General features: G+C 43.0%; 1 protein-coding gene across 1 annotated transcript in view; it reads left to right on the plus strand.

Moving 5' to 3' along the window:
- The first annotated feature begins 1,141 nt into the window (after positions 1-1,141).
- FGD5 (FYVE, RhoGEF and PH domain containing 5) overlaps positions 1,142-21,989 on the plus strand; it is a 115,963-nt gene continuing 95,115 nt past the window's right edge. Inside the window, exons 1-2 of the mRNA XM_075158503.1 lie at positions 1,142-1,298; positions 11,738-14,678. Coding sequence (XP_075014604.1) covers positions 1,286-1,298; positions 11,738-14,678 — 2,954 coding nt within the window. The 5' untranslated portion in view covers positions 1,142-1,285. The remainder of the gene's footprint in view (positions 1,299-11,737; positions 14,679-21,989) is intronic.

A 21,989-nucleotide genomic window follows, 5' to 3' on the forward strand; every position in this document is an offset into this window, starting at 1 on the left:
AGCTCAGCCCTCCTGGGGTTTCTTTGCCAGGGGAGGGAAATTTGCAAAGTTGCACTTTCTTGCGTGAGCAATACCAGCTCCACTGGGAAAGGTAGCAGGGCTATATTATGCCTCCATTGAGAGGAAGGGGGCGATCCGACATTGTCTGGGATCTGCTGCCAGCGCGAAAACAGGGAGAAGGGCCCAGCCACAGGATGCCAGCGTTAATTTCATTGAGCCAGGAGCTGGTTTATGGGAGAGGGGAAAAGACAGCAGTCTGGAGCTGTCTGAAACTGCTTTGAGCAAACGTAGTTTGTATGCGAGGGACCGTCCGTGGCTTCCCTGCACGCAGACACCGCTTCCAGCTGCCGGTGCTATCGGCTCCGCAGGGATGCTCCGGGCCGGGGGAAAACGCCCGGGGCGGGGCGGGGCGGGGCGGGGCTGGGGGGGAGGGGGGCTTCCCCGAGCCTCGTTCGCTGGGGGTTCCTAGGCTGGGGCGGTCGTGTCCCACGGGGGAATGGAGCGGGGGGTGGAGAGAGGGGGGCTGAATGGATTGGGGAGGATGGGTGGAGGGGGGGAAAGGATGGAGAGGAGGGAAGGATGGACGGAAGGAAAAGGATGAAGAGGGGAAAAGGATGGAAGGGGAAAGGATGAAGGGGGAAAGGATGGATGGAGGGGATGGAAGGAGGGAGGGGGGACGGAGGAGATATGGAGGGAGGGAGGGAGGGGAGAAGGCGGGAGGGGGAATGGAGAGAGGGGGACCAATGAGGGTGCAAAGAGGACCAAGGGTGGTGGAAAGGGAGTGGGGAACGCGAAAGGGGGGCACGCGAAAGGGGGGACGAAGGACAGGGCAACCCGCTGCGCCTTTAAATGTTCGCGCCCTTGGGCATCCGTGCCGCGTCCCTCGCCCCCCCCGCACCCCGCGGGAGGCACCGGGCTTGCTCCTCGGCGGGGGATGCCTGCGCGGAGCCGGCGCGCCCGGCCCTGCCCAGCCCGGCCCCGCCCGGCCCAGCCCCGCGCGCCGCCGGCCGTGCGGGGCCCCGGCGCCGGCCGCCGCCACCGCCCCCCGACGGGCCGCGCGCGGGGCAGGGCGGAGGCGCGCCGCGGCGCTGACCGCCCCCGAGCCGGCACCGCCGCCTGCCCAGCCCGCCGCTCCGGGTCCGGCTGCCCCGCCTGCGCTCCCATGCCCCCGGAGCGGCTCTAGGGCCGGGCGCGTCCGCGAGGGGCGAAGGCGGCGGCGGCGGCGGCCCCTCGGGACCATGCTTTGAGCGCCCGGGGCAGCCAGCGAGCGAAGTTGCGGTGGAAGATGAACAACGCCGGTAAGTGCGCGGGTCCGCTGGGATGGCTCTCCGCCTCCGGACATCTTTTCCCCGAGGCCGGCAAACGCCGGGCGGGCTTCCTTCCTCCGGCACCGGCACCCTCCTTTCCTCGGGCCGGCGCACCGCGCCTCCGGGACCAACACCGCCGGGATGGCACCCCCCGTCCGGGCACTGCTCCTCCGGGGCTTGCAACCCCGCGTCCCGGCATCCCTCCTTCGGGGCCGGCAGCTCTCGGGTCGTGCCACCGGGGCTGGCACCTCTCCTCCAGGCACCCTCCGTCCAGGGCTGGCCCTCCTCTTCCCCCGCCCCGGCAGGTGCTCACTGGCTCCCCGCGGGGCTCCGCACACCCTGGGGCCGTGCATGCCCCATCGCTGGCCCCACCGGGACGGGGACAAGCAGCAAGCCCGGGCGAGGCGGGAGGTTCCGGGGACAGCCAGACTGGCAGATCGGGAGGGCCGCGCCTGCTGAGGGACGCGGCTCTGTGCCCACTCTTCTCTCGACACACTCAACCCTTCACAAAGCCCCTAGGAAATTTGCTGTGACTTTCTTTCCGAAAGTCTGTTTTTTGGGGAGGTAATGTTTTTCGCAGAATTTTCTCTCCAAGGCAAACCCAAACCATTGCTCCTTCCTTCTGTTAACTTCTCAGAATTTTTCCTTGATGGAAACTGGGAAGGTGAGAGACAGGATGAGAAGGGAACAGATACTAAAGACAAGATGTTCAACAGTTAAACGTTAAAAGAAGTCACTGGAAAATTGGGGCAAACTTTAAATTCTCCACCAACACTTTCCGATTTTCAGGGGCAAGGCATGTGTGTAAAAAACCCATAACAATCCAGGAAACAATTATTACTAACTATGGAGTTATTTAGAAAAATCTAATGCTGCATCTAGAATTAAAGAGGAAGAGAAACAGCCCCTTTGTGTTAGCCCTAAGATTTTCCACTTGTTTCCTTGTTCCAGAAAGTGAATGTTGCTGGGCACCTCACTTGCATGGGTATGTCCTGAAGCCCAGAGACTTCACCGCTAGATACCTTGCCCTACAACTGTCATGTGTCAGGAAACTGTGAATCATTGTTTGCCAGAGCACAGGAACATAGGATTGGAAAGGATCTTTTAGGTCAAACCGAGCCCTCTGCTGTTGTATCAGCATGTCATACCATTCCTCTGAGTTTAAAGCAAAAGGTTCTCTTTCCCCTTGGAGCGGGTAGTGAGACACTGTCCTACCCAAAAAGTAGTGACACTTCCATTCTATTTTCTGATCCTGTCTGGACCGGACTCTGCCCCTCCCAGGAGACAAACTCATTTGAAAGTTAAGCGAGCCTGCCAAAAATTGCTTTAGCCATGATGCTCCGACCTTTCTTTCTTCATCTCTCCATTATTTAAAACAGACTGACTCTAATCTGATCCTGTTGTCAGTGGAAGAGCAGTGTAAGGAATATCAGATGTATCCATTTGTAAAGAAATTTTATTAGCAGTTTTTATTTTTCAGGAATGTAGGACTGAATGGGACTATCTTCATTACCAAAAGCAGTACCCGTTGTTACAGAACACAAGGTCATATTACTCCTTTTATTAATTCATCAAATTATATCTTAATTCATCAAATTATATTATATCATCAAAACTTTTTAGGTGGCTCTCCTGCTATTCCTCTCACAAAACTGAGAATCTCTTACGATTGCTAGTTCTAGTGTCCAGACCAGATTCATCGCCATTTATTCTTATGATTACATTGTCCTTTTGCTTAAAAATAGTTCTTTTCCTCCTCTGGTGTTTACCTCCAGGTTGTATTTATAGAGTGGTCATATCCCTTCTCAGCCTTTGTTTTGTACATTCACACAATGCAAGGAATGTCTCTCCCATCAGTGCTAAGCAGAACTTCCTACTGAATCTGAAGGAGAGGGACATTTATCAACTGGCTCAACTCAGGGACCAGCATTAGCGATCTTTGTATTACAGTAAGGGATACATAGCACCAGTAAGCAGAGTCGTATGTGCAGGCATATATGGCAGCCTTGATCCCACAGAAGTTAAAACAAGACAGACAGAAAACAGGGAGATATGGATTATCCTCAGAGATGCAGAACTGATGTGAAAAGAAAGATGAAGCAATCCACCCAAGGTCACAGGAAATCCCTGGTAAGAGACAAGAGACAGACCCCCATCTCCCAGCCTCATACACAGGACCTCCCAGCCTCTAAATACCAATTTGTTTGCCAGGTGCTGAAATGATGCTGCCCATGGGAAGAACGTACAGACGTTAGACTCCAGATTGTTCAGAGGTGTAAGCAGACTATATATTCTTTTAGCCACTGCTGAAAGTGATATAGAAAAAGCTGCCCTATGTACCTGTCAGAGAATTTTAACCAACATCTTCTTTGGCTCCTAGGAAGCAATGTATGAAACAACATACATTGAATATAATACGGTGAATATAAGCTGTCTGCTGCAGTATGAACTTCCTGTTGTGAAATCACAGCCAAATTGGAAACATCACAAACAGTTAGAGTTACATTAAAGAGAAATATATGCCAGTAGTTTAGAACCAAGATTATTTAATGGTCACGTATGTCTGGTTTTTCATAGTCAGCCCCCCTTGTATGTACAGTCTGCTAGAGACAGTGAAAATGCTGGAGAATTTTCATGATCAAGATTTTTTGGTGTTGAAATTCATCCTTTTCTGATTATATTGTCTTTAGATTTTTCCCCTTCCCCAGCAGTGTTTCTCTGTGGGATGTTATGCTGTTGTATTATGTTTACAGATGGCTGGAATAAAGTTATATAGTAAGAGAAATTTATAAGCTATTGATCTGATATCCCAGAGCCATAATGCATTGATCTAATCATAGAGAATGGATTCCAGTAACTGTACAGAACAGCATTTTATTTCTGCAGAGTGGGACGTCTGCTCTGACAGTCCAGCTGTTAATATTTCAATTAAGATTTGTAAGATGACAAAATTCCCATGGGATATTTACTACTGACTACAGGTCTGTCTTCATGCTAGTGGAGCCTTCTTGCTAAATACAGAGTACTTTTGATCACACATTTGAAGAACATACACTGATAGGATGTATCAGTGGATACTGATAGAGGATAGATGTTTTTCAGAAGTATCAGACTTCTGCAGAAGCTGAAATACTATTTTCATAAATGTCTGAGGTGTTTATGCTGGCTTTGAACAGTACCTCAGATCTCAAGTACCTAAAGACCCAATTCTCAGAAGACACTTAAGTGTCTAATTCCTGTTCAAGTCAAAGTGGGAGCTGATACCTAAATCTGGACTGAGTCCCATTTGAAAGGAAGACTTGCACTCCTATGTCATTAGAAATCCTAGTCTAAATACCTTGCCCATTTCAAGTGACTCCCATGCAACTGTTTTAATTGCTTAGGTAACTTTTGTCATTTCAAACTTTTTTCTGACAGTGTGAAATAAGTGATGCATTTACATGCTCTAAAACAAAGAGAACTACTTTTGCAGTGAATATTGCAAAATTAATGACATCTTAGTTATTTACAGTACATCCTGGGGTCCTAGCAGTGACAGCACGGGTGTTTTATGAGTTGAACCCCTCAAGGGGATTATACGTTCCTTGTAAATCATGCTACCTCATCTATTTAATCTCCAACATATTGAAACAGGTTACACAGCTTATGCTGGGTACTTAATTCAGAATGACATTAAAATGGCTTATCTACATAGGCAGCTTAAACACACCCTCACTGTCTGACTTGGACAGCTGGCAGAATTGTAATTACAGGTTGGAACCTACAGCTTCCTGTACTGGAAATGTAATAAATGAGTTTTAGGAGGCTCTGTGCTTGGCTTGCCTTACATTCCTGGCAGCATTACTATAGTGGTTGGTGCCCACGTTCTGGCCAGGTCCAAAACCAGCTCTTCATCTGCAAAGAAGAGCTGTCCATTTCACTTACAGTGAAGCTCCATGTGTTATTTTGATAGAAAGCTCTGTCTACCATTCTCTCAGAACAATTTCTTCTCTAAGGAGTAAGCACCATGGTCAAAATATAAACCCATGTATTAGACAAGCTGAAATAGACATAGGTACAGAATTTCCTCTCTGTCCTGCTTTGTGAGAACTTGGTGTTGTTTTGGTAGCTGAGGTGTGGAAATGTCCACCTATGACTGTACAGTGCAGTCACGCTGTTTCCATGAGTTTCTAGGTTTGTGCAGCACTTGGCACATGTGGCTTTTGTCAACGGTATGAGCTCTTAGCACCGTCATGCTGTGATGTGAGAGGGAGCGTGAGCATGATGGCTGCTGGTATAGGATAGGTTGTTTGCTGTTTCATGTCGTTGCCTAGTTCATAAAATAGAAATGCTACCATGAAATAACTTCTATCCTTCCCGGTCCAAATAATTTTCATGTCTATAATAGTGTTTCAGCAAGTGACATGTAAATGAATTCCTATATTTATTGCTATTCTTAAGGTTGCTTATTCTCATTTCCTCAGTAGTGGGACTTTGCTTGCTTCAAATGGGGAATTTGATCCCAGTCTTTGGAAAAATTTACAGATTTTCTTGATAAAGGCAACTGTATAGATGCAAAGACATACATTGATGTCTGTGTAGTATTTTAGTAGCGCATGATGATTTAAGAGAAAAGCATTTATATAACAGAAATAAAGTCTGGGTTAATTAGACTGAGGACTGGCTAATTGGCAGTAGCGAATCTCTGTAGTTATCTCTGTAACATTATCAAATGGTGGTACGCATAGTGCTGGGACCAGGATTATGTTGATACTGTCCAACATTTTCCTTGGTAGGAAAGCAAATAGAAAAGTATCAGATGACAAAGTTAACTTTATGATGTAAAGATTGGTGAAAAGGTAATTAACAAAGTAGGCAGGGCAGTTATATAAACAGATCTGGATCATTAAGTTGGATCCATTCAAACAAATTACACTTAATGCATATTATAAAGCTATCGGTTTAGAGACAACACAGCCTTGGGAACAATTTAAAGGTCATAATGGACAAGCAAGTCAACCTGATACAGTAACAAGCTAACGGAGAATAGTGAGAGCTGGGTCTAAGAAAGTACTGAACTCTACTGTAGACAGCATCATCAGTACCCACTGTGGAATTCTTCCCATGGGTCTGCCCCATGTATTTTATAGGGGCCTTTGGAAAATTGGAAAAGGTTCAGAAAAAATCCAAAAGAAAAGACTTCAGGAAAGGTGAAATTGTCCAACTGCAAAGATTTAATGAGTTCATTTGTTCAGTTTACCAAAAAGAAGAATATACCAAGACATAGCTGTAGGGAAGTATATGTCTTCCCTAGAGAAATACTGAATAATAGAAGGATCTTTAACCCAGTGGAAGAAACAGTAACAAATGCTGGAGATAGAAGCCAGGCAGCACTAACTGGAAATAAGGGCTTTATTTTAAAAATGAGCAATTCATTACAGGAATAAGATTGGGATGATACTAAGTTATCATCCATCTTTTGCTGACTTCAGACCAAAACCTTCTAGAAGACAAGTTTTAACTTTATTCTGATATAGCTGAGTGAAATTACACAGCTATTGACCAGAGCTGAATGAGATTTTCTGATGCCCTTGTCTGGGTATTCTCCCTCCACCTCCTGTTTCTCAGCCACTTTCCATCCGTGGATTTCAATCCCTTCTTCCTGGGCAGAAGCAGTGACAAACAGGACTTGTGTGCATTGGTTTCCACTGGGATTCTAGGTTTGGTGCAGTCTCATCCCATTGTTGCAATGTAGTCCCTCCACCTGCATTGTCACTTCCATCCAAAAGCTCTGCAGGTCCCTGAACTATGCAGTGCATTTCTGTCCTCTGTCCTCAATGTCTCTCCCATTTTAATATATGTCTGAGTTGAATTAATGCCAAAGGCATGAAGAAAACACAGGTCCACAAAAGTTTGTTGGTCAGAAAAAGCTACTTTCAGCATCTTAAGAGATGCCTGAACTGGATTGTGGCACCAACGAAGGCTGGAACTAGTATCTGCACTGTGGAGCTAAGTAATTTCTTGGGCCACCATCAAAGATCATGGGCCTGGGACACGTCTACAGATATTCCTGCAAATGTGAAACCTCAGTGTTTAATTAGGTCTTCACCCCAAAACCAGCTGCTTGATGGGGGAGGGGGGGTGTTGGTAGATATGGTCCCTTATAAGCCTTAATTAAGTTCTAGACTAATTCCTAAATCTGGAGAACATTTGAAAGTGGGTAGTTGCAGTGTTTCAGGCAATACCCCACTACAAAATGTTTATTGTTTCAAAGAAACACTCGAACAGTGAATGCTGTATGGGTTGATTGCCATTCCAGGAGAGCTGCTAGGCTACTGTTCGCTGCTTAGAAACTTGGAGGGGAGGAGAGTAATGTAATTTCATATGGGCCATGGCAGGAATGAAACCATGCTGAAATGCAGGTTTGCCTGAAGGAAGGTGGGTAAGGAGAGGAAGCGGTCCTTGTCAGTACAAGGAAGCATCGAACAATAAGGGGAGGAGCAGGGTAAAGAAATTCCTATTCCCCAAGAGTTTCCTTTTAAGCAAAAGGTGGGTGTGTCTCCCTCCAACATAAAACACATCCTAAAATAAACATGCACAATTATTTGTGAACATACACATTCCTTATGCTGCAATGTTGTTTTATGTCCATTTAGAAGTTACAGCCAGAACCTTTCAAGTGGCTCAGACAGCAAAGGAAGCAGAAATTGAAGCAGAATGAAATTGTCATGATAAAAGGCAAACAGTGGTGCTTTCTTTTCAGTAATTGTTTGGGTTATTTTTTAAACAAACATTTGGGCTCCTCCGGCCGCCTCCCCCCCCAAAAAAAAAAAAAAAAGGAAAATTGTTTAAGGAACCTCATGAAAGGCACGATCAACACACAGAGCAGTTGGGAAAAAACTATGAAAGAAATCAGTAGTGACCAGTAGCTGGCACAAGTGGGCAAGAGTAGGATGTCAGAATGCCTGTTCTTACCATACTATGAACAGTGTCCATTACCATAACTTCTCTTCCACTAGCAATGTTACTGAAGGTAGCAGAAGGAAAAACTCAAGATTACTTGATTTCTTTTCCTGTAGAAAATTATCGCTGGAGGGAAAGTGGGTAACTGTGTTTCAGCTATATTTTTTTTTAAGTGGATGTCTGCATGATTATTTTACACAAAGGAAATTAGTTCATTACATTTTTTTATTTCAAATTTGTTTATAACACAAAGTTTGGGAGATCCTGGCATTCTCTACAGTCCAGTCTTTTTCTCATTACTCAGTGTTTCAATACAGACACTCCTTCTGACAAGAACAAGGATGAGAATGCAGAGACTGTGCTCAAGCCTTGTCACATCCCAGGAATGGAGTAGGTATATTTGTGTCCTACTCTTGGATAAATATTCCTAGGAAAAACCAGACACTGCAGGAAGTGGTATAATACTTCCAAAGTGATGTTTCTTCCTTGGTGTTTGTCCTAAAAATGCCTCATTATGGTGGTAAGGGGTCCATTGCTGATTGCTGGTGGGAAAGGTGTAAGGACTCAGTTCTAGCTAATAAACATTTCATGCATTTTACTACCAGAAAGTTAGTTTAGGATGTTCGGTCATTGCAATAACTGATTCAAAAATCCAAAAGGTAGATCTGGCTGGAGAGCCAGGCTTACAAGAAACTCAACCCACTTCTATTCCCACCCTGTTTTTAACTGGCAACAGTTTTCAGCACTTTGCAGCCTTCAACTGCTGCAGACTTGCTGCTGGCTGCAACAGAAGCAATGGTATTTCGGATATTTCGGAAATAATCTGGAGGGAGAGATTAGCTACCCATTCTGTGATTTCAATAATTAGACAGATGCCCTGCAGCTCAAAGCAGCAGTGGATACTGTGGAACAAGAGTACACACTACAGTACTGGAGACTGGCAAATATGCAGTTCTCTCTCCCTCCTTTTCCACAAGTTGTTTTAAGCCTCCCACACATGAAGCTGGATTGGATAAAACCCCAGAAACAGAATAATTCTTAATCGGTATATGCAATAAGGCGCCTTATTAGAACAGACTTTTTACTCTTTCTGGGCTGAGCTGAGATCACTGACTCAGTTTTTAACTTAGATGAAATCTCTCTAGTGTCTCATAATTCTAGAAAGACTGTTTTCTGACTACATCAAAATGCCAAATTGTCAGCATCTTTCTGAGTACAGGAAGAAATTTCAGCAAGGTTAAGAAGATCAGAAGAAACAGCCTCTTGTATCTCCCAGAGTCTAACCAAACAAATAAGCCAGTATTAGTTCAATACAAATTACTCCAGTTGGACTAAGATAACAATAAGAAAAGTACCATGACACCAAGTATCAGAACAATCAGAGAATCATTTTTAAGCAGTTTGCATTCAGTATTTATTCTCAGTATGGTGCACAGCTGAATTTTAATTGTCTTCACTTCCAGATGTCAAAAGTCTGCATTCCAAAATACTCAAAATATAACAGCACAGTAGCTACACTTCCTGAAAATTGTACTATGATTTAGGATAGGATTTCGCATAGGAACCGTATCCCAAATGGTGTCTCTTGAGATGCTGTTTCCTTATTTCCTGTGTGTAGGGCATGAAGATTTTGCACACAGAATTGTTCCCGGCTCTCTCATGGTGAAATAGTTTGTCCTGTGCTTTTCCTTACAATGGAGAGCTCCCCTTTTTCCACTAAAATGTGTTAATTAAAATTATAAAAAGAATTAGAGATTTCTGATTGATTAACCATGTAATTACCTATTGATGGCTAGGAAACATTGGTAAGAGCAAACTCCTTCTCTTTACTTATTACCATCTGTAACCATTTGGTGCGCTGGCTTCTTCACACCACATATTTCATCTCATCTAAAATCTCATGAGGGAGGATCCCTATTGTTGCCTATTTATGCAGCCTTTCAGCATTTCATTTAGTTATTTAAAGAATATTAATTTCAGGACCAAGACAGCTGGAAATGGCTGTGGCATGTAAACTGTACTGTGAATAAAATGGCCATATATGACTTAATTCATCTAGCTTCAGTCTAACTTATTGTCAATCTGCTTGAATTCCCCTACACGTATGTCAGCACTTCCACTAGAAATAGTTTAGAGACCCCGGCTAGCCTTATTTTGTAAGATAATTCACTTTTTAAAAGTATATTTTGATGTTCAGATAAGGGGGACCCATGCAAGGGGTCCTGGTGTTTACGGGAGGATGGAGGATCTTTTGACTAAAGAAGGGACTGAAAACTGAACTTAAGTTTAAACCAGTAACTCTCTTCATGTTTTGGGTTGAAGTATTTAATTCAGTGCATTATAGCTCAGCTGCATAATCAATGTGAAGTATTAGCCAAGCTTTTAGCAAACCATCTTATCCCTCATGATTATGTTTGACAAATAAAATGTAACTCCATATTTTGTTACCATGGTAATGGCAGATGGGAAGACTCTGTGTCTGGGCGCCAAGCGTTCACTTCAGTTTATCTGGGTTGAGTTAAACCTTGATCTGTTGGTAGAACTAATTTTGTTCAATGCTGAAATTCTGCAAACTACATATTGAAATTAAAATCATTGCTACAAAGTGTTTGTACTGTGTTATAAGAACAGCTACTATGGCTGAAAGGCATTTCTTTCATTGCAGTGAAACACGTCAGCATCATTGAATCAAAGTGTTCATACTTAATCTTAGGGCAAACAGATTTCTGGCGCAGAATCAAAAGGTCTCTAATGTCCTTAGTACTTCTGAGTGCAGGAGGCGTTACCCATCTGTGGGTATCTGTGTATGATACACCCTTGGCTCTGCAGCTGTACATCTTTCTCTCCCCAAGTGTGCTAGGGCTGCATCTAGTTCAGTTCAGTTCAGCTGACCTTAAACTGTTCCCTGGAATAGCTACAGTGCCACATGGAAGCACAGTGCTTATAGAATCATAGAATCACAGAATCATTCAGATTGGAAAAGACTTCTAAGATCATCGAGTCCAACCGTCAACCCAACACACCATGCCCACTAAACCATGTCCCTAAGCGCCTCATCTACACGTCTTATAAATACTTCCAGGGATGGTGACGCCACCACTTCCCTGGGCAGCCTGTTCCAAGGCCTGACCACTCTTTCAGTAAAGAAATTTCTCCTAATGTCCAATCTAAACCTCCCTTGGCGCAACTTGAGGCCATTTCCTCTCCTCTCGCTAGTTACTTGGCAGAAGAGACCGACCCCCACCTCGCTACAACCTCCTTTCAGGGAGTTGTAGAGCGCGATGAGGTCTCCCCTCAGCCTCCTCTTCTCCAGGCTAAACATTATGCTTTGCTCCTTCAGTTCTCTTTTCAGAGCTGAGCCTTTTATTGGCTGGACTCCTTGTGTATTAGAAGCCACTGGTATAAGATAAAGTCTACAGTAGGATATATTCTGCTGACTTTAATCAGAAACCAAGATGACTAACATGGCTTTTCTCTCTTTTCTCTAGAAATCACAAAGCCACCACTAGCACCGAAACCAAAGATTACCAGTCATCTTTCTCCAGTAGCTGTCTCCAAATTTTCTCCTTCACTGCCAAGGGCTGATATTCTTCATAACCCGAACTCTATGTCTAGGGGTCCCAAACCACCTATTGCTCCCAAGCCAAAATTCTCAGCTGACACTGAGGACAAATCCAGTGTTTATACCAACAATAACTTAAATAAATGCTCAAATGGGAAACTGGTATGTCTTGATGGAGAGCTGTATGAAGGAAACCAATGCAATGCTGATTGCCCAGAATCTGAGGCAGATAATGAATATATTGTAGTTCCTGAAGCTCAGCTGACCAGCAAAGACTGTAATGACTTGGAACATGAGCATGATCATAACCTAGATTCCTTTGTGGAAGATGAAGTTTCGGAAACTCCAGAAGAGGTAAAGGAGGAAGAGGATAACATTGCTAATGATGAGGATACCGGTAACCAAGAAGTCACCGAAGATGAGCACCATAACTCTTCAGATATTGCTGAACCAACAGAACCAGACTCTGAAGAGTCAACCAGAGACTGTGACCAGTCCAAAGCACTTTGTGAGAAGTCCTCAGATGCCCCTGATGGGGATAATGATGCTTCCGAGAATGTAGATGAAGATGAGGATGTTGTAGGTGATTGTAGTGAAACCAAAAACAAGGAGGAAACTTCTAACAACGTGGAACTGGTTAAGGATGATAATGATTGTAAGACTGACAGTGATAACATTTTGAATAGAGATGAGGAACTAATAGGTGATATCTATAAAGATACCATTGTAATGTCACTACCTGCAGATGAATCAATCCCAGGTTGTGAGAAGGCAGGGCAGGAGGAGGAGGAAGTGCCTGAGATTTTAGAAAAGGGAGATGGGTGTCTAGCACATGATGGTGACCACAGTGCTCATGCAGAGCTTGATTTGAACATGGAAGGGGAGGTAGAAAATTATGACTGTGCAAGCCCTGACATGCTGCCTGATAAGGCCAGTGAAGAAACAGCTCCTGGCTTAGAACCGTGTGAAGATGAACCCAGTGCTGAAAATGGTTTAGGAGAGTCCATCCATCAAGCAGCTGCGGAGGAGGAGGAAGCAGACCCAGATGAGCACAATAATATAAACACAGGAAATGCCAGTGATGGCTGCCAGATCACTGAGAGGAGAGGTGAGGAGAAGACATCAGAGGTAGCCTGTGAAGCAAGCAAAGGCTCTGGAAAAGGGGAAGAAGAAACTGTGAATGCAGAGAATATGGATAATGGCTGTCAAATTGCTCCTTATGAGAATGAATGTGGTGAGGAAATACCCATGGAACATTCAGATGAGAATCTTCAAACAGAAGGGACCTCTCTGGATGAAGATGGTGTGATCTCTGATTGTCTACCTAGCAGTCCAGGGATGGAGCCAGAGCTGGAAGATGTGACTGTTGAAGAGCATAGTGAAAGTACTGTGGAAACCTCTAAGTCAGATGAGCTGCAACTTGAAGACAATGAGACGGAAACAAATAGCCTCAGCAAAAGTGTCCCAAGTCCACCTCAACAGGTCCCACTTGAGGAAGAGTTAGAAGTCTGTAAGCATGGCAAAATGAATGTAGAATGTGGGACCAAACATGTCTTGCATGAAAATCTAGCAGTCCCTGAAGTGGTCATTGTGCCTGAAGAATCAGAGGGAAGAGAAACTAGCAGTGATTCCCTAGATGACCCTTATGTGCTTCCTGCAGAAAATGAAATTGCACATGATGGGCAGACTGATTTAGGAGCTGATCACAGTAAAAGAGGTGAATTAGGCATGGATGGTGAAAACAGCTTGCTGCCCATTGATCGTAAAAGCATTGTCACTAGAACACGGTCGCTTTCTGGGAAAATGCCGGGCTATGTCCCAGAAACAGTTCCAGAAGAAACTGGACCTGAAACTGATTTACCATCTTCCCGCAATGGTTCTGGGACAGAAGATTTAAGCAATAATTTATTTTCAGCAGAAGGAAAACCAATGGAAGCCAACAGGGCAACCAAGTCAAGACGTTTCATTTTATATCCTCGATCTTATTCTGTTGAAGGGAGAGAGATACCTGTCTCTGTTTACAGAGAAAGTGATGGCTGTGTACTGGATGATGGTAGAATAAAAAGGACAGAAGACAACTTGTCTTTGCCTTGCGTCAATGGTTCCTCAGGTAGTTTTTCCCAGAGAAATCGTCTTTCATCATCTGGTGTATCTACTCCATCCTCAGTTGTTGATATACCACCTCCTTTTGAACTTGCCTACATCACCAAAAAGCCAATCACTAAAAGTTCCCCTTCACTTCTGATAGAGAATGACTCACCTGATAAGTATTCCAAGAAAAAGAAATCTTCCTTTAAGAGGTTCCTCACTCTAAAATTCAAGAAGAAAACTGAAAGTAAAGTCCATGTAGATGTTAATGTTTCCTCTTCAAGGTCCTCATCAGAGTCTAGCTATCATGGGCCTCTGAGGCTGATGGAGTTGGACAGGAGGAGCCTGAGTAGCTCACCTCAATTAAAATCACATGTGGGGAAGCTCCGTGCATCTGAGTCTCCCTCAGCTGTTCTTTTCTATAAGGATGGTAAAAGAAAAGGAACGCCCAAGTCCTTCAGCAGGAGTGTGTCAAGGGTGGAGTCCTTTGAGGACCGGTCCAGACCTCCTTTCGTGCCACTCCCATTAACGAAACCTAGGTCCATTTCTTTTCCCAATGCTGACACGTCTGACTATGAGAACATTCCAGCTATGAGCTCTGACTATGAAAACATACAAATTCCTCCTCGAAGATCCACCAGAGCAGGAACTTTTACTGAGTTTTTTGAAGATCCCAGCAGGGCATTATCTGCTGCTAATGAGAATGACGGCTATGTGGATATGAGCAGCTTCACTGGCTTTGAGAACAAGCAGCAAACGACAGACCAGGAAACAGAAAGGTACTGTAATAAATTATTATGTAAGACCTGCTAACCTTGGCCAAACAGGCAAGGCCTTCCCTGCTAGGTATTGCAGGCATATCCTCCATGTTGCTTGGCTTATACCTCCCTCTCAGGAAATGCTTACAAGATTGGAAGAATACAAGATAAGCCTTTATCAGTGAAAAAAAAAGACACCAAATTAACTCTTTACCTTGTAAATGTGTACTAGCAAGTCCAGTGGATCTGGATCCTATGGTTTACAGATACAAACCAAAGAACATTTAAAAATATTTGGTTTATCCAATGGACCTAATTTTTGTGGCTTGGGGGGATGGGGAGAGCTTGCTTTGTTCTTCAGTAAGAAAGGTTTATGACTTCTTGCCTGCATGAAAAGAGAGCTTATTTGCTGGAAGGGGTCCTGCTTCATTTTTTCATTCCTTTCAATTTCTCAAAGTAACAATATATATGTAATTTATCTTTCAAAGTACATCAGTTAAGTATAGACCAGAAAATCCCAAATCATGAACTAATCAGACTAGACAATTAATTTTAAAAGTTGCTTTAAAGCCTATCATTATGGCCCTTTGACAGAGCTGCTGATTTATAAATGAATTGAATAGCTCTGTCTGAAATCATATACATTGCTAACATTAATAGCAAACTTTCATCCCATTCCATTAGATTATTTGCAAACAAGAAAATGTCCTTTTCATAGTTACATAGGAGCAATGCACTCAAGACCTTCTAATTTGAATTTGAATCTGTTGTCAGATTATAGCATACAATCAGTGGAGTGCAGAGATGTAAATAAGAAGAGTGTTTTCCATTAAGTTCGTGTTAAACAGCTAATGAGAAAAAAAGGTGCAAAGCAAATGAATGAAAAGGAATGTCTTTAATGCAGTTGCATTTTGTTAGAGCTGTGTGAAAAAGGTAAACATGTTAAAAGCAAGGTTTTCATGTCCATTTTCATCCATCATCCTCCTTCTAAAGATTTAATACTCCTGTTTCTTTGCAACATTTATTTTTTCTGGTCCTCTCCCCTGTCATTGTGAATGGAACAAACCATGGGCCTTTCACACATCCCTCTTTCGATATTTCAGACTTGGGGAGTAAAAGAACTTTTCTTTAATGAGTCTTGCAAACCACTTCTAAGACAAGAATGATGTACAGTGCATTGTCTTTCTGAAAGAGGCAAGAATTGATGGGGGTGGGGGAGGTGAGTACGACATGGGGAAGGAGATTGCATCAATGCTTAAGCTGTGTGTCTAAACGTGCCTGAAGCTGAGGGGTCTGGGACACAGGCCTGTGGTTTAGCTCTTTGGAGATGTTGGCTGCCTACAATGTTGGGAGCCCCAGTGGTGCTGACAGTGGGACATGGTGGAGTACAGTGCAGCTCCACAACACACACAGCCACATTCCCAGAGCAGTGCTCAGCAGAAGCTGCATTAGCAGGGCCTGACGACCCATTAGTCACACTGCTTTCAACGGTTTGCGTTGCGCCCAGCACACTGACGTTTGCTCTTGGAAAAGCTGGCCAGTTCTTTGTGTCCATAAAATGCCGCCCATTTTAGGTAGTTCTTGAAGAACCAAGTTAAAAATATTAAAACTACGTCAATTGCTGTGACTTGGGCCCATTTATGAACTTCCTGTGGAAGCCTGTTGTTTCAAAGGGAGAGCCAATCCAAACTGGTTCAGGAAGTCTCAAGGTCAAGGCGTGAACATAATTTTTCAGTCTGCTCTTGTTGTGCATGCAGTTTTTGCTGTTGAGGGAGAAGTGAAGGCTAGGCTCCTGAACAACCCCTTTATCAAGATAACCGGGGTGGAGGGGAAGAGCATCAGGCAAACAGCAATATACATACATTGCTGCTGAGATAGCTATTATTTACTATATTTGTCAGGATGTTTTCGACAAAGACGTGCCTGAAAAGCTTTGATGAAATGTAAATGGGTAATACACATCCAATGGCATAATATACTTGCAGAAACAGTGTATGGTCTAATAGTAAAGCGAAGCAAATCATACAAGTACATGTACATGAACCTATTTACACATGCATACATGATGTATGGATATGGATGATTTATTTCCTGCTAAAGCAGTTCTGCCTAAAATATCTCTCAATGGATTTAAGCTTTCTAATATGAATACCTCTCAGATACAACTCTACCACAACCACACAGGGATAAAAATTACTTTGAACTCCAGTCTGCTCGTATCCTGAGGCTTATTTCAACCATTTGAGAGTACAAGTGTGTTGGATTAAACCCTTGCAATACATGAGACTTGAGCCCGTGAACTTCTCTTTGGTGCATTCACCTGCAGAGCACTGGTATTTAGCATCTGCTGATACCTTATGGAATTGCTACATTTTGATGAATGGCCAGGTACAACTCTTTTATTACATTTCAGAGGACAGAATGTGAGAGTGCTACAAAAGATTGTAGTAATCCGGGGACCTCCACTACTGTGTGTGATTGGGGAAAAGCGGGGCGGGAGGGGGGCTTACAGAAATTGACAGATGAGAAGATGCACTGTTTAATTTTCTTGCTTAAAAGGAAAGACCATGTGGAGTAGATTTAAACCAATAATTTCTAATTAGAAGCAATCACATTTATAGAAAGAGTCCAATAACGAAAGCGTTCTAGAAATACATCTTAACTTAGAATTACCATTGCCAGAATAGAACTGGGAATATTGCCCCCTGAAGAGCAGTTACTGTGTATCCCCAACATTTAGCTATCTGGTATTAATAATTAAACTCTGATTCGGGTGTATGACAATATAGATCATCATTAGCCTTCTGTACAGTGTAGAAATAATGGGACATAAGTGGAATTGGACAAAATTCCCCTGATCTTTCCCCAGTCCACACAGCCTGAATCAGACTCAATTTTAATTTGCTTTTGAAAAGTCACTTTCTAGCCCCTTTTTGTGAAGAGTTGCACTACAAAGTACAAAGCAACACAAACCAGTTGCTCAGGCTGAAAGCAAAAGACAGCTGTGTCCCACCTCTGGGATAGTACGCTGTAACCTACAGCATTGCCTTGACCCTCAACAGCTGTAAGTCAGAGCAATTTCACCAAAGTTACTGGCTAAACTTTCATCAGATGAAAGTCAGTTAGAATTAAAGTATTCTGGCACATGTCTTAATGAATAGCTTCACTCACCCAGCTCGACCTTCAGAGCGTCAGCCGTGCATATGGCAGTGTGATAAATATCAAGGGGATGGGAAAGAGATACCTCAAACACTCATTTCGTAGTCTACCACAGTATCACTTCCCGGGCTTTTAGGAGAGATGGAAAGAGTCTTTTATCAGGGTTCAGATAAGGTGAGGAAGATGGCATAGGTTGGGTGTTTTCAGAATTTCATTTCCCCTTTTTGCTTTCTACTTAGAGTCCCTAATTTGCATTTACCAGGTTTGCTAAGTCTCAATCCTTCTTTCTGCTAAGATGCTCAAAATCCAGAGAGGAAAGAAGATAGGGAGAAGAAAGGAATAAAAGGAGTATACCTGCAGTTCCACAGCCAATCCCACTGTGATGTTGAATATTCATAAGAAATGAGCTAAAAGCCCACGTTGCTGTTACCTGTACATTCCTATATCCTTCTACATAAAGTGGTCATCGGTACATACTAGAAGAACCTCAGTCTGATTATTGTACTTAACGAACAGCAGGACTTGCTCAGACTTTGACTCTCAAGTGAATTCTTGGGGCCCAGTGTGGGGATTCCAGTGTGCTGTGCAATTACACCAAGGCTCGTGGTAATTCCTAATAAGTCTCTAGAATTGCAGTCTCATGCTTGTAAATTACTCCCAAGGCTCCGACTTTCCACTGCTTTTCAAGACATACAGCACCTATCTGATGCTCCTCAGCTTTAATACAATCAAGAAAGCTGATCACCTCTTCAGTATCCTATTCCTTTGTAAATGTGTTTTATTCCCAAGAGATGTGCTTCTTCAAGAAGAAGATGGAGAAAAAATTGTCTTTATTAGAAAGTCAGGAAAAAAACATGGTTTATGTGTGTCAGGCAAGTGATACCTTTCCTTTAATTTGGCCAGACTGATGCAGGAACACACAGGTGCTTAGGGACTGATAGAACAATGCCAGCATCTGAAGTGCTAGCATTGGAGAGGATGCTTCATGGTAAGCAGCTATGATAAAAGCTTTGTAAGCAATCCTCTTTGCGCATAGCCATAGTCAGTCTGGGCTTCTGCCAGGCCTATGCACAAGTTCACAAGAACTATGTCAGCGCAACCGATTCCAAAATGTATCCCAAAATCATATTATAGTTAAGACAGCAACAGAACCACTGGCTATGGTTGATGGGCCATAGAGAATGCAAATCCCCCTCCTTTAAAAGGAGAAAAATCCAGTGGATGAGCAGTTATTTCCCCCTCCAATGAGTATTTAGCTGTCCCTTTGCCTCACCACTGGATTCATCAACATCTGTTCTATCAAATTATGCCACTTAAGTGATTATATCCTCTCTGCTCCCTGCAGGTCATCAGTCACTGATTAGCTCCAAGACTGCAGCCAGGGACAGTCTGAATGACCACCTATTCCCTACCCTTCTGCAACATACACAAAAAAAAAGCCCAACAAAAGCTGAGCATAATAAACATCTTAGAACATGAATTCTCTGCCTAAAAAAGGTCTGAATAACATACTACTCAGACCTTCATATGCCCTTAAGCTTAAGGTGAAATTTAAACTATTAGAGTGAATTTCCTCCAACATAGCACATTTTAACCAATAAAATCACGATGTTGCATTGCTGGCTCTCTCTGCTCCTTCAAATGAGAAGCACATACATTATATAAGATTAAATCACCAACTCTCTGAGAGGCACAATGTGGTATCATTGTGATACCACAGCGTATGAAGGATAAGGTGAAAGTCTAGAAATAATTATGTAATGAAAGCTTCAGTATAAATAGTTCACACACAAAATAGCAATGACCAAGAAAGGACAATCAGTGTTGTCGTATTTTAAATAGTAAAAGAAATATACAGGAATATTATATATCTTCTGTTATAATTGTGAATCAATGTAATTTATATAGAAATTCACAGTGCTTTAATTTACATAAAAGATCAGTAAGTTTCCAATTAAAAAGAAGGATCTTAGAAAACCCGATAACAGCTATACTGCTAGGTTTGTCAAAGTGGCAGCATGTCAGAGGTGCTCAGATACTGTAGTGAAGGACAGATAGGCAAGCAGGCAAAGAGGTGCTGATTTGGGGAGAAACACTCATGAGGTTAATAGATGTACCTGATATGATTTGGGAATAACTACTGAAGGAATCCATCAGCTCTTTATCAAAGGCTGATGCGGAATTCAGCTCTACTCTTTATCTGCATCTGTAGCATGTTTAAAAATCAGGCAAATACTTGCTGAACTGAGGCTCAATAAGGTTGCCAATTAACCTACAAGGTTGTTATTTAATGCTCAGAGCAGAGAGGCACAACTTGAAAGTCTGATGCATTCAAAGGCAGAAGCAAATGTTTAGGACTGTTCTTCTATGAAGTCCAGCAGAGTGAGCTGAATTAAACCTGCATGCAACTGCACCCATTAAAGTAGGGGGAAGCTGAAGATGCCACCTCTTCATTTCTTTAAATTAGTTGAGTAAATCAGATTTTCTTCATCAATTTCTTCTCCCCACTCTCCTCCATCTTCTTTTTCTTTCAATTAGTGAAGACATTTGAAACAACTTAATTTAACTTCTAAAGTAGGTCAAATAATACCCATACCACCGAGTTAATCCCCAAGCATGATACAACTGAAATCTGTAAGAGTGTCTGCCTTCAAATGCCTGCCATAGATCATAGCCTTTGTATACTTTCCTCATTGCCAAAAAGTTCTGGAGATAATAAGTATTTTGGAAGGTTGTGGCTCACATATTCAATATGTCATTCAAGAAAATGTAGCTATAATTGTGGTTCATAAAACAACTCAGTTCTCTCATTAGAAAAGAAACCAGAACTGTTTCTAAAAGGGTGGTCTGTTTTACTGCTACTTCAAATTCACACACTTAAACTCATTCCAGGAGTATGAGAGAGCTGGAAAGGTTTTTGTAAAGGATATTAGAAGAGTTCAGGAAGTCTCTTCACAATTGGTTAGAGATCCCTTTCATTCAAATATTAATCAGACAATCAACAAAGACATTAAAGGATTTTACAGAAGATGGCTGAGATTAGAGTCTGGCCCTGCGGATCTCTATTGCTTGTAAGCAGAAAGCACTTCTTTTTTTATAACAAATGTCATTACCATTCTTTTCCTTTAAAGACTTTTACCTTTTAATAAGAGGGTAAGCAGGCAAAACCTTCCTCCCCTGTAGTGATCACTGGCCCCATGTGCTGTAGTCACAGATAGGTGTGTTTGTAAAAGCCCACGTAAGAAAATGGGTGAGAAAGAAAAAGTTCATACAGTAAAAGAGAAGATAGTCTGCATGCTAGAGAATTAATTGTAGAGCTCATGCCATCCAGTGTCTATGGCTGAACTATGTAGCACTCAAAAGTCCTTAAATATAAAACACAGTCTGTTTGGAAGGTTACTGTCATTAAAACATGAACATAGAGATGCTAATTCCCCACTACGTTGAATGCAGTTACAAGTAGCTGAGCTTGGCCTTCCAGCCAGTCGTTCTTCCATAGACACGAAGACTAGACAGTCAGTGGAGCTGATGCTGGGGTGGAGATTTTGCCTGTCAGGAACATTGTGTGCAACTCTCTGCAGCACGGAATCAAGCTTTTTGACAGGTTTCAGCAAATGCATCTTGCCAAATGCAAAAACATCTTTCCACTACTCTATCTCTTGGGAGGGAAGTCCCAATTTGTGACCTGATTTAAGTAAGGCAAAGGGCAAGAGGTAAAACAGCCAGATACAGTGATTTGACCAAAGGTCATTGACCAAGTAAGGACTTTTCAGTGTCCTCAGCAAGAAAGCAGGTAGATGTGCCCTCTGCAGTTGACCATGCTTCTTTCCCAAGTGATTCTTGTGGCAAGTTGAGTTTTCGCTGCCATTCTGGGGACATTAACACTGCGGATCCCAGCACGTAACCAAGTTTTTGGGGAAAGGGAACGAAAAGCCTTTCCAAAACAGTAATTTTAGCTGCACATCAGTTTTATTGTTACCGCTGAACTCCCAGCCCCAGGGAAGGAGTGGTCCTTAAAATAGTGCATTTACTGATCCCATATACCATCTCTATTGCAGATCAAATGTTCTCCAGGAGCACTCCCTGAGGGTGTGGCAGGTTATTGTCTGTGTAGGATTTGTTTCTCCCCTGATGACTGATTTCGTGCAGCAGTTCCACAGAGTAAAGGCTCTC

Source organism: Calonectris borealis, chromosome 10 (genome assembly GCF_964195595.1).
Source record: "Calonectris borealis chromosome 10, bCalBor7.hap1.2, whole genome shotgun sequence".
NCBI classification, from domain to species: Eukaryota; Metazoa; Chordata; class Aves; order Procellariiformes; family Procellariidae; genus Calonectris; species Calonectris borealis.